Raw genomic sequence first — 12,158 nt, 5'->3', positions numbered from 1 at the left:
CCACTACAAGTCCAAACTTTGTAGCAGACCCTGTACCAACTAACATAAATTGGGACTGGGGAGATGGCTCAGTAGAATAAGCGCTTGCCTGGCAAGCTCATAGGGCCTGAGTTCAATCCCTGGTTCCGCCAAGAGAATAAATAAATAAATAAAAGACCAACTAACATAAATTAAAAAAAAAAAAACCTGATGAAAGCAGGGTGGGGTGGCACACCCCTATCTTCCTGGCGCTCCAGAGGCTGAGGCAGGAGGATTGCTGAGTTCGAGGCCAGCCTATGCTCCACGGCAAGACTGGGTCTCTGAACAAGAAAGCAAAAAGGACTCAGTGGTGGCGTGGGTCAGTGTAAGCACCTGCCTGCCTCACAGGAGGCCCTGGGTTCCATCCTCCGCACCAAAAGCCAGGAAACAAACAGAATCTGTCACTCCATAAAACTGCGTTAATTTTGTTGAGACGGGAGCTGACTGCAAAGCGCTCCTGCCTCAGCCTCCCATGTGCTGGGATCACAGGCCTGGGCCCTCACGCCTAGTACTCTGGAGCCTCCGTGAGGCTAGGTCGCGGGAAGCCCCCGGCATGGTTCCATCGGCTCCCTACAGCTACTTACGGGCCATCAGAGATCTGAGGCCAAAGCAGGGAGAGAAAGACCTCAACAAAGCCATTTATGGGCAGGGAGATGGCTCAGTGGAATAAGCGCTTCCCTGGCAAGTGCAAGGGCCTGAGTTCAATCCCCGGTTCCTCCAAAAAAAAACAAAAACAAAAACAAAAAAAACAAGAAAGCCATTTATGCACAAACATTTTATTATTATTATTATTATTATTTTTTTTTTTTTTTTGCTTTTTGAGATGGGGTCTCACTATGCAGCCCACGCTGGCCTCACACTGTGGCATGCAATCCTCCTGCCTCAGCCCTTCCTGCTTGGATGACCAGAGAGCACCGCCAGGTCCAGTGCAAACGTTTATTGTTAACCTGATCCCCCCACCCAGCCACTCGCAGCCCTCCACTGCAGCCTCGGCGTCCTGTCGGTCCCCGTGGCTCCCATCTACCACTCGGTGTCCACCAGACTCCAGAGGTAGTCGCTGATGAACTGCTTGGAGAGCTGGGCGCTGTCCAGGTGGACGGGCTGGGCCACGCTGGGGCCATGGTGGACTGCAGCGCTGAGGCAAGGAAAACCGCGCATGCGCTGCTCCCCAACTACCGCCCATTTGTCTGCTGTACTGGACTGGAGCGGAAACACCCCCCACGCCCACCCCGCTTTTGCATTGAGCTCCGCCCCCCAGCCCTTTTTGTTTGCAAGCCATGGTCTCCCTAAATTGCTCCACGGTGCATGGATCCTCCTGCCTCAGCCTCCTAGAGTGACTCATGAGTGCCTTCACATCTGGCTTATTTTTGGCACTGGCAATCCAAACCTTGGCTGTGCATGCTGGAATCATGCTGTGTGACTCAGCCATGAGCTGAGTCTTTTTTTTTTTTTTCTCCTTCTTTAATGTAAGCTATTTAGGTCATTTTTGTAATCCCAGCCACTCAGGAGACTGAGTCATAAAGATTGCAATTTTGAGGCCAACTCCACAAACTTCGCTTTCAGGTTTTGTTTTACATTTTTTTCCCCCTGGAACCGGGGATTGAACTCAGGCCCTTGCGCTTGCCAGGGAAGCACTTATTCCACAGAGCCATCTCCCCGACTCCTGTTTTGTTTTAAACAGGGTCTCACTATGCAGTCCAGGCTGGCCTTGAACTCACAGAGATCCTCCTGCCTGAGCCTCCAAGTGTTGGGCCTGCAGGAGTGCGCCTCCCCACCTGGCGGAAGAAACTTAACCAGATCCTGTCTAGAAATAAGCTAAACCGGACTGGGGCGGAGCTCAGGGGTGGCTCAGGGGTAGAACGCTTCCTCCGCAGGTTCAAGGCCCTGTGCTCCCATTGGCTGCACAAAGCAGCCATGCTCACCTCTTTCCCCGGCTCCCTGGAGTTGTGCCACCTCCCGGGCTGAGCCCATGTCCACCCACTGCAAAGGATACTGCCGCGGATGGTCCCAGGTTCGCACTCGTAATCCCACTCTATTTTACTAATCCGACGGTAAAGCTGAGCCACGTACCTGTAGGTGACAGGACAAAGAGAGGAAGCGGGGCCGTCGCCCGCCCCGGCCCCGGGGTGGATCCGACCCCAGCGCCACCCCACAAGCCCGCTGGGAACCCACACTGCGGAAGGGATGGTGACCGTGGTGTCCTCGTCCACCTCTCGCTCCTGTCTGTCGAGTTCGGCCTCCAGCTCCCTGAGGTCCTGCAGCTCCTGGCTGAGCTGGGTGTGCAGGTGTTAAGGGCCCGGCTCCGGAGGGAAGGCGCGGCCGAATCCCACTCTGCGGAGAGTGCCTACTCTGCCCTTTTTTGTTTGTTTGTTTGTTTGTTTTTGCAGTACCAGGGATTGAACTCAGGACCTTGCGCTTGCCAGGCAAGTGCTTAATCTACTGAGCTATCTCCCTGGCCTCTGCTGTTTTGTTGTTTGGGATAGGATCTCGCTCTGTAATCCAGGCTGGCCTTAAACTAGCGCCCATCCTGGCTCCATCCTCCAGTGCACCCCGATGCCTGGCTCTTTCCTTTCTTTCCCCCTGGGGTGCAGGCCAGCGCTGGCCGGTGAAGGATATCGCAGCCTGGCCTGCAGGATGGCGTCTTCGTCCCCCGCCTTCTGGAGCTCGGCTTCCAGCTGCCGCAGCTCCACGGCCCCCTGGCGCACGCACTCCTTGGTGTCTAGAAGGCTCTGGGCCACCTTCTCCTCCGCGGCCAGCGTCTCTGCAGCGGGACAGAAGGAGGCGCCCGCAGGTCCACCCGTCGCTCCTGGGACCCGGGTCTCCCGGCAACATCAGAGCCGCCGCATTTCTAAGACCAACCAGAAAGTCCCTACCCGAACATGCTCGGGGTTCCTGGGGTGCCAGTGCACATTTCGACACACTCAAGTGGTGACAAGCACAGGTTACACACCGGATGTGGCTGCGCGCAGCTGGAATCGCCCGCACCCTGCAAGGCTGAGGCCGGAGGAGCTCAAGTTCGAGGCTTGTCTCAAAATAAAGTATAAAAGGCTGGAGGCTGGGGAGATGGCTCGGTAGAATATGCCCTTGCCTGGCAAGCTCAAGAGCCTCAGTGCAATCCCCGGTTCCAAAAAAAAAAAAAAAAAAGGAAAAGGCTAGGGGTGCAGCTCAGCGGCAGGACACTGGCCTGAGGGCCACAGGCCCTGAGACTGACCCGGCACGGGTCACAACGCGGCAGCAGGAAGCCTCGGGTTTGGTCTGTGTGTCCAACTGGCCGTCTAAGCCGGCAGCCCTGCACGTCCACCTCCGCGGGTTCCCTCTACCGCGCCTTTTCTTTTTTGGAGGAACCGGGGATTAAATTCAGATCCTTGCGTTTGCCAGTCAAGATCTTATCCTCGGGCTGGCGAGATGGCTCAGTGGTCTAAAGCACCTACTTAGAACAAGCTTGGCAAAGCACAGGGACTGCGGTTCAATCCCCAGCACCACATGCCAGCCAGCCCCGCCCCCTGGTGGGCTAAGCTGGCCACACACACACACACACACATAAATAAATAAATGTTAAAAAAAAAAAAAGATCTTATCCTACTGAGCCATCTCCCCGGCCCCAACCGCGCCTTTTCGTGCCCTCTCATCAGTCCGCAAGGGCGCCTCGGTGTTGACAATCCTGCGCCTGCTTCTTCCTGTCTCTATGGCGTGACCCCTGATTTCCTCCTACCAGAAGCGTGCGAACCCAGCTATGAAGATCCCCTGGGTAAGCCAAGCATCGCAGCGCACAGCTGCAGCCTAACTAGGAGGCTGAGGCAGAAGGACCTTGAGTTCCAGGCCCTCTGAGGTACCTACTGAGACCCTGTCTCTAAATACATCCTACAGCCCAGAACTCAGAAGGCTGAGGCAGGAGGGTCACCATGCGTTCAAGGTCAGCCTGAGCTACAGAGCCAGAGCCTATCTCAAAAACCAACAAAACAGGACAGGCGAGATAGCTCGGCAGGCTAAGTGCCTGCTTAGGCAAACAAGGGACTGGGGTTCGAACCCCAGTATGTGCATGCTGAGCCGGCAACGAGACAGGGTGTGTGGTGCACGCCTGTAATCCCAGCGCTGGGGAGGCTGAAAACAGGAGGATCACTATGAGTCCGAGCTGCACGGTGACACCCTGTACCAAATACATTAAAAAATTAAAAATAAATAAATACAATAGAGGGGCTGGGGAGATGGCTCAGTAGAATAAGTGCTTCCCTGGCAAGGACCTGAGTTCAATCCCCAGTTCCACAATAAATAAATAAATAAACAAATAAATAAATAAATAGACTGGTAGGTACCAGGATTTGGGGGAGGGCAAGTGTCAGTGATTAATGGGACAGAGAAGACGAGAAAGAGTTCTTAGAGTAAGGGCTGAACAACTCTAGGATTGTGCTTCGTGCCACCAAAATGCAGGCTCACAAAAGCTCTAACAGGGGTGGGGGAGATGGCTCAGTGGAATAAGTGCTTCCCTGGCAAGGGCCTGAGTTCAATCCCCGGTTCCACCAGGAAAAAAACAACAATAACTCATAAAAGCTGTAACAGTCAGGCTGGGTGGTGCTCGCCTGTAACCACAGCTACTGAAGAAGCTGAGGCAGGAGGGTTGCAGGTGTGAGGCCAGCCTGGGCAGCTTGCCTGCCTCAACATCTGAAGCAAGTCTGAGGACACAGCTCAGCAGAGGAGCATGTGTCTGGCAGGTCCCAGGCTCTGGGTTCCAGTCCCACCACCAGTGATAACAATCAGTATTATCAGTCCAGGCTCTCTTCTCCCAGTGCTGGGGAGGGACCTCGGGCCTGCGCAGGCAGCGCTCCCCACGTAGGTAAAGATACTGGCTTTCTCCCGCTTACCTTTCAGTAAGTTTTACATTCTGTGGTATCTTGGAGCCAAAGAAAATAGCATTATTTATCCCATATTCTCTAAGTAAAGCACTAGGTCCTTTATCTACACCAATTTCTTCAGTCCTCACCACCGCCCCTGCCTCCCTCACCTCCTCTAGGGTTTTCGGTTTCGGTTTTTTTGGTTTTTTGTGACAGAGTCCTGCTATGTATGTAGCCCAGGCTGGCCTCGATCTCGCGGCAATCATCCCGCCTCAGCCTCATGAGTGCTGGAGTTACAGGCGTGCACCACCATACCTAGAGATTCTGCTTTGTTCCCTGATGCCACCCAGGACCAGGCTCACACTGGGTGCTCTAAAACATCTCTAGCAACCTTAGGAGGAAGGCATAGACTTCTGACAGCTAAGGAAACTGAGGCACTGAAGGTTACGAACTCACGTTTCATCTCACAGTCCATTGGGGGGGTTGATTCTCAAGCACTATTTCAACCCCCATCGTCCGGCTCTTGTTCACAGCACCCATCAAGGGGCCGGACTCCTACACACACCTCTAAACCCGATGAGCCCCCGCCCACGGTCCGGCCCTCACCTCGCAGCTGCTGCTCAGCGCCATCCTGCATCTCCAGCAGCCGCTCCAGGATCTGCTCGTGGCGCCCCAGGAGCCGTCGCTGCTGTGCCTGGGCATGGTTAGTTCCCAGCAGACTCAGCAGACCCTGGCTCACCTCCTCAATGTCGCGAAAAGCCGCCATGACTACGCCAGGACCAAACCCGCGTAAATTTGTCCGTCCGTGAGGCCCGCCCCTACCCGGAAATCCTAGCTTTCATTGGTTCCCATCTCCGTCAGGCATTAGAAGTGACCAATGAGCACAGGGAGAGGGGTGTGTCTCAGAGCGGAAGGTGTCCCTGGTTTAGCCTAGGGCGCCTGCGCCGGCTATCCGTCAGTCATCGGTGATGACCAATTAGCGAAGAGAGAGGCGTGTCCAGCGGCCGGCCTGATGCGCCTGCGCAGCCTGGACTATGCTTTGCGAAAAGGGCGTCCTTTATTTGTCTCTGGGTCCGGGCTGTGGGGTTTTGCAGGGTGGAGTTTCAGAGGCGAAGTAGGGAACTGCTTCTTATGGAGCCGATGCTCTGCATGGGCTACACACAACAAACATAAATAAGACCTGTAAGCAAAGTGAGATTTGTAGTCAGACTGGATTAGGCCCTGCTGCGCCGCTTAAGTCCCTGTGTTACTTTGGCTTAGTTACTGCGCCTGTGTCGTGCTTTCTTCCTCAGGCGGATAAGAGCCAGAATAGTGCCGACCTCAGGGTTGGCGTGCAGGTCAAATGAGAATGGCAGCACGTATGCAGTTAAGCATTATGTGGCTGTCCATTAAAACACGCACACAACTGGGGTGCCATCGGGAGTCACGCCTTAGGAAGCTGAGGCAGGAGGATCTCTGCGAGTTCGAGACCAGCCTGGGCTACAAAGTGAGCTCAAGACCGGCCTGAACTACACAGTGAGACTCTCTCTCTCTCTCTCTCTCTCTCTCTCTCTCTCTCTCAAATTCAGGTTTGGTTTCTGGCTGTGCAGCCTACCTTTGACCTTGGCAGGCTCTTCACCTTTCTTTCTCAGCCCTGGAACTAAAGATAGCCCTCTTATCAGCGGAGCCGGGTGCCCAGAAGATAAGCCCTGGAACTGTTCCACTAGAGACTGGCAGTCGTCCCTGGCCCTGTTGAGAAAGGCCGCCCACCTCCCTTCCAAAGAAGCGGAGAGACGTGCACCTCGCGGGCGCTCGGATGGCGGCCGCCCAACGCAAACCACCCACCCCCGGAAGGTAAAGTGCGGGGAGGGTGTGTGCACCGTGGAGAGGGATATGAAGTGGATCCAGCCGCGCTGGAACATCAGTTCTTAGCAGTTCATGTTATTCCTTCCATTTTTAAAATTTTTACTTTTATTAGTACGTGTTTGCAGTACCAAGTGGTCACATTCCTCCGGCAGGACCAGGCGCGCAGACCTAAGGACTCTTGGTTCTGTTTTCACCACCTTCCGCGCCCATCCTCGTCCCTCCTTCCGTCTCTCTGACCCCTTTTTCTCCTTGAGACAGGATCTCACTATGTCGCCCAGGTTGGCCTAAAACCTGTAGCAATCCTCCTGCCTCAGCCTCCTGAGTGCTGGGATCACAGGCCTGCGACGTCGCTGCGCCCAACGGAGCCATCGTCCCTTTTGTTTACTCTGAGGTCCTGTCCCAGGCCCGTGTGTGTGAAGTAGCTCTTTAGGACCCAGGGGATGGAAGAGGAGCTTGCGCTTTTCACAGATCAGCCCTATCCTGAGGCAACCCTGCGCCCCTGGCCCGCCCCTCCCTCGGAGAAAGTCAGCAGATGCCAATTAAATAAATAATAAAAGGTAAAACCAGGCTGGTGGTGCACCTCTGTAATCCTAGCACTTGGGAGGCTGGCAAGAGGATCACTGGGAGTTCAAGACCAGCCAGGGCTGCAAAGTGAGCTCAAGGCCAGCCTGGACTGCGTTGGGAGACCCTGTCTCAAAAAGACGGAAAGAAAAAAAAAAAAGTTAGAATTTGGGTGCCGCTATGCTCACCCAAATGCTAGCACCGGAGAGGCCGAGTCAGGACAGCTGCAAGCTGGAGGCCAGCCTGGACAATTTTGTGACTGCGTCTCAAAATAATAAAGGCCTGGAAGCGTGGCTCGGTGGGAAGGCCCTGAGGTTGCCCTGTGGTCAGATTCCTGGAGACGGGAAGTGGGTCGGCAGGCGCCAGGGCCGGGCTGGAGACTGGCTGGGGCGCAGGCGAGACAGAACTCAGGGCTGTAGGGAGGAAAGACTCCCGCGAGGCTGCCGCCATCAGTGCGGCTGAAAAGTGCCGTGCTGGGCTGGGGTGGAGCCCCGCGCCAGGGGAAAAGAGAATCAATAAATCGTTAAGATGGGAACTGTATGGTAATGCGTATTTGCCCACAATTTATTTATTTTTATTATTTTTTAAAATTTTATTTATTTATATGTGTGTGTGGCAGCTCAGCCCGTCAGGGGGCGGGGCTGGCTGGCATGTGGTGCTGGGGATTGAACCGGTCCCTGTGCTTTGCCAAGCTTGTTCTAAGTAGGTGCTTTAGACCACTGAGCCATCTCTCCAGCCCTGCCCACAATTTAAAAATCTGAGAGGGCCCGGGGAGATGGCTCAGCGGAATAAGTGCTTCCCTGGCAAGCACAAAGGCTTGAGTTCAAACTCTGGTTCCACCAAAAAAAAAAAAGTATTAGAAATCTAAGGGTCGGCCAGATAGCTCAGTGGATTAAAGCGAAGGGACCCGGGTCCGATCCTTGGTGTACCGTGCTGGCCCCGACCCTGGGCGCGCTGAGACCAGCGCTTGGGAGACTGAAGGCGAGTCCGGTCTGTGTAGCGAGACGCTGAAGACTTTGTACTAAATACATCAAAATAAAATAAAATAAAATCTGAAGTGGGATGAGAAATATGGTGAATGTTTAACTCTAAAAAGAAAAGTTGCATGCCATCAACCTCCACAATGTGATGTGTTTCTAAAGCAAGGAGGAGGATTTTGACAACTCATGGCAAAGTGTCATTTACTATAATAGTTTTTTTAAATGTATTTAGTACAGGGTCTACAGAGTTTGTCTCGCCACACAGATGGGCTCATAGCGGTTCTCCTGTTTTCTGCCTCCCAAGCGCAGGGATTACAGGCGCGCCACCACGCCCAGTCTGACTGTAATAATTTTTTAAAAATAGCATTAGCCTGGTATGGTGGGACATGCCTGTAATCCCCGCAGCTGGGAGGCTGAGGCAGGAGGATCACTGTGAATCAGAGGCCAGCCGGGGCCAAAACATAGCAAGACCCTCCCTCCAAAAAAAAAAAAAAAAAAAAAAAAAGGAAAAAAGATGTAGCTCATCCAAAAAAAAAAAAAAAAAAAAGTATGAGGTGGTTATGGGGGATGGGCTTAATTTTGGCACGAACTGAACAAGAAAATAAAATGACCGAACGGCCTTGGCAATTGCTTTGTGAGAAACCATTTTTTTTTTTTTTTTTTTTAATTTTCTAAAGGCCTCTTCTTGGCTCCAAACTCCTGGGAAGCAGACGAGCGCCAGACGCTTGCATTAGCAAAGCGCTCCTTGGCCTCGCCATCCGGGACCTCCGACGCCTGCGCAGACCGCCCGCCCAGCTGTGCCGCCCAGGGAAGAACCAAGGACTTGAGAGGGCAGGGAGGCCTGCGGACACATCCGCAGCCCCGGTCCCACGCGGCCAGCTCTCCGTATGACTGTAACCACTCCCCACTGCAAACACGGACGGGTGAAAATAAAACAGTAGAGGCAGGTGTGCAGGTGCATTCCTGTCCTTCCTGCGCTCTGGGAGGCTGAGGCAGGAGGGTTTCAACTTCGAGCCTCGCTTGGGCAACTTAACGAGACCATCTTTCAGAAAATAGCCAGGAATGTGCAGTAGCTCAATGTGAAGGCCTGAAATTCAATTCCTAGGACTGTAATCATTCAGTACATCAAAAATAAAGCTGGGGGGTGGCTGGAGATGGCTCAGTAGAATAAGTGCTTCCTTGGCAAGTGCAAAGGCCTGAGTTCAATCCCCGGTTCCACCAAAAAACAAAAACAAAAAAACTTGGGGGCCAGTGAGATAGCTCAGTGGACTAAACGCCTGCTTAGGCAAGTGCAGGAACCGTGGTTGATCCCAGGCACCACCTGCCCAGCCAGCCCTGCCCCCAGGGCTGGCTGAAGGGGCCAGAGTCCAGGCATAGTGATGCAGGCCTGTAATCCCAGCGCTGGGGAGGCTGAGAGCAGGAGGATCACCATGAGTCCCAGCTGCGTAGTAAGACCCTGCAACAACCAAATACAGGGGCCAGGGAGATGGCTCAGCAGAATAAGCACTTGCCTGGCAAGCGCAAGGGCCTGAGTTCAATCCCTGGTACAAAAAAAAAAAAAAAAAAAATGAACAAAGGTGGGGTGCAGCTCAGGGGTAGCGCAGCTGCCTGGCACACATGAGGTCCAGGCTGCTATTATCCTTTAGTCCTAGAAATGAAGAAGAATAAAAAGTAAATGAAGTGAAGGGCATGGAGCGTGGTGCCACATATGCGTAATCCCAGCACTCTGGAGGCTGAGGCAGGCCAACTGCTGAGTTTGAAGCCAGACTGACTGTATAGCAAGACTGTGTCTCAATAAAAACAAAACAAAACAAAAAATAACCCAGAATGGTGTAATCCCAGCATTGTAATCCCAGGAGGCTGAGGCAGGAGGAATTTGAGACTAGTCTGGGCTAATAGTTCAAAGCCAGCCTAAATTGCACAGGGAGACTGTCTCAGACACACACACACACACACAAACACAGAGGCAAATTACATCATTTGGCAAAGTATGCATACATAGGGGCTGGAGAGATGGCTCGGTGGTCTAAAGCACCTACTTAGAACAAGCTCAGCAAAGCACAGGGACCGCGGTTCAATCCCCCAGCACCACATGCCAGCCCGCCCGCCCCCTGGTGGGCTGAGCTCGCCACACACACACACACACACAAATAAATAAATAAAATTAAAAAAAGCTCTTAAAAAAAAGTATGCATACATAATGCCATTCTCACCAAGTGGGACTAGGGGCACCCTTCACTTTGCCATATTCTGTATTATCTGGATGTTACTTTTCAGAAAGGTCTGCTGTTTCTTTTGGGACAAGGTCTCCCTTTGTAATTCAGGTCAGGCCTTTTTTTTTTTTTCAGTTCCAGGGATGAAACTCGGGACCTTGCACTTGCCAGGCAGGTGCTTCTGCCACTGAGCTGTCATCCTGGCCCTTCAGGTGGGCTTTGAATTCACCCTGTAGTGCAGGCTGGCCTTGAATTCACTGAGATCTTCCTGCTTCAGCCTCCTGATTGCTGATATTACAGGCCTGTGCCAACATGCCTGGCTCTGGGAGCGTATCACAATATTGTTGCAGTTTTCTTACAGCTTTGAACATTTTTCAAAATAAGCCTGCAGCCGGGGATATAGCTCAGTGGCATAAATGCCTTCCTGGCAAGCACAAGGTCCCAAGTTCAATCCCTGGTAAAAATAAATAAAGCCTGCTTTTAAAATAATCCTTGTCATTTGCTACATCCCCAGTACAAAAAGAGATCTACTTTAGAAAATCTTGAAGGCCACAGCACTCGTGGCCCGGGGGACTGCTCCGCAGTACAGGGTTTCCCCACCGTGCGCAGGGAGCAGGGAGCCGTCTCCCAACCTCAGCTCTGCCAACACAAACAGCATCAGCACAGTGACACGAGGACCACACACAGAGAAGTGCCAGCATTATCTGCAGCTTTATTAAATTGTTTTACTTTCTAAAAAGATTACAAAAAAGAATACTTTGTTTATGTGTAATACTGTCTATGGATGTACCGTGGCTGGAAGGTGCCATGAAAGCTTGTGGCTATACGGAGAGCGAAGGCACGGAAGTGTGTCCCCTGTGGGTACCTGTAGGTCAGGATGACAAGAATGGCAGAGACTGCAAGAGAGGGGTCACACACTCCTGGGCCAGAGCTGCTTCCAGGAGCTTGAAATAAATGCACTTGCTGGCTTCAGGGTTGGACCTGAAGGTACACAGCTCTTGTACCACTTTTCAAGGGTGTACCTTCCCATCACACACCAGCAGCCCTCCCCAGTTTTGTTCTGAAATAGGGTCTTACTATGTAGCACAGGATGGCTTCAAATTCCTGGAGATCCTCCTGCCTCAGCTTCTTGGGGGAGCTGTTTTCTAATTTACACACACACACACACACACACACACACACACAATCCATCCATCCTGATTGTTCTGTTGGGCCTCCCAGTCTTTCTCTTTGGCATACCTCTTCAATAAAAAAATAAAGCTGTAATTAAGGCACTCAGGCTGAGGCAGGAAGATTTCTTTGAGTTCACAGCTAGAATGTCTCAGAAAATAAAACGGAAAAGGCAGCCAACCACATCCAGCCAAGGAGCCTGCATCTCTAGGATGGAAGCCAGCACTTGTTTTCTCCTCCATGGACCTGTGGCCTCCGGGGGCTGAACCCCGCTCTGCCAAGGTTTGCCTTCAAAGCCCTGCTGGACGGGCTAAACGGCTGGCGAGGACGGCAGGCACGCTTGGAAGGGACCAAGGCAACGCCGCCTTCCCCACCGCCGGGCGGGCGCACCAAGCGGCTGGCCTGGAGCCCGCTCCTCTGTGCTTCCTCACCAAGAACAGGAACAGGAAAGCAAAGCATGTCGAGATTCCGAGGACAAAAATATAGGCCAAGAAGAAAACGAGCATCTCCTGCAGGCTTTGGGCCGCGCAGCTCCAAAAAGT

General features: G+C 52.9%; 1 protein-coding gene across 2 annotated transcripts; it reads right to left on the bottom strand.

Annotated features, from left to right (window-relative positions):
* Positions 1 to 925: 925 nt before the first annotated feature.
* On the bottom strand, positions 926 to 6,574 carry Spc24 (SPC24, NDC80 kinetochore complex component). 2 transcript variants are annotated; one of them, XM_023717195.1, is made up of 6 exons: positions 6,442 to 6,574; positions 5,454 to 5,615; positions 2,635 to 2,779; positions 2,191 to 2,295; positions 2,012 to 2,088; positions 926 to 1,145 (listed from the first exon to the last, which is right to left on the bottom strand). In XM_023717195.1, the coding sequence occupies exons 2-6, from the start codon at positions 5,611 to 5,613 to the stop codon at positions 1,039 to 1,041; spliced, it is 594 nt and encodes a 197-aa protein (XP_023572963.1). In that variant the 5' UTR covers positions 5,614 to 5,615; positions 6,442 to 6,574; the 3' UTR covers positions 926 to 1,038. The 2 variants fall into 2 exon arrangements, with proteins under 2 accessions (XP_023572963.1, XP_004632892.1); XM_004632835.2 differs by lacking the exon at positions 6,442 to 6,574 and having other exon boundaries at positions 5,454 to 5,621.
* Between the last annotated feature and the right edge of the window lie 5,584 nt (positions 6,575 to 12,158).

Source organism: Octodon degus, unplaced genomic scaffold, assembly GCF_000260255.1.
Source record: "Octodon degus isolate 3935 unplaced genomic scaffold, OctDeg1.0 scaffold00050, whole genome shotgun sequence".
In the NCBI taxonomy this organism is placed as follows: domain Eukaryota; kingdom Metazoa; phylum Chordata; class Mammalia; order Rodentia; family Octodontidae; genus Octodon; species Octodon degus.
Note: the sequence above shows the minus strand (reverse complement) of the source record. Positions and strands in the feature narration are given on the sequence as shown.

Excerpts from the sequence above, each read along its gene's own strand:
- Spc24 (XM_023717195.1), bottom strand. The coding sequence starts at position 5,613 with ATGGCGGCTTTTCGCGACATTGAGGAGGTGAGCCAGGGTCTGCTGAGT. Across the intron at positions 2,089-2,190 it reads GTCACCATCCCTTCCGCAGT|GTACGTGGCTCAGCTTTACC; the intron begins GTGGGTTCCCAG and ends TGTCACCTACAG. Across the intron at positions 1,146-2,011 it reads ACCTGGGACCATCCGCGGCA|TCCACCATGGCCCCAGCGTG; the intron begins GTATCCTTTGCA and ends TCAGCGCTGCAG.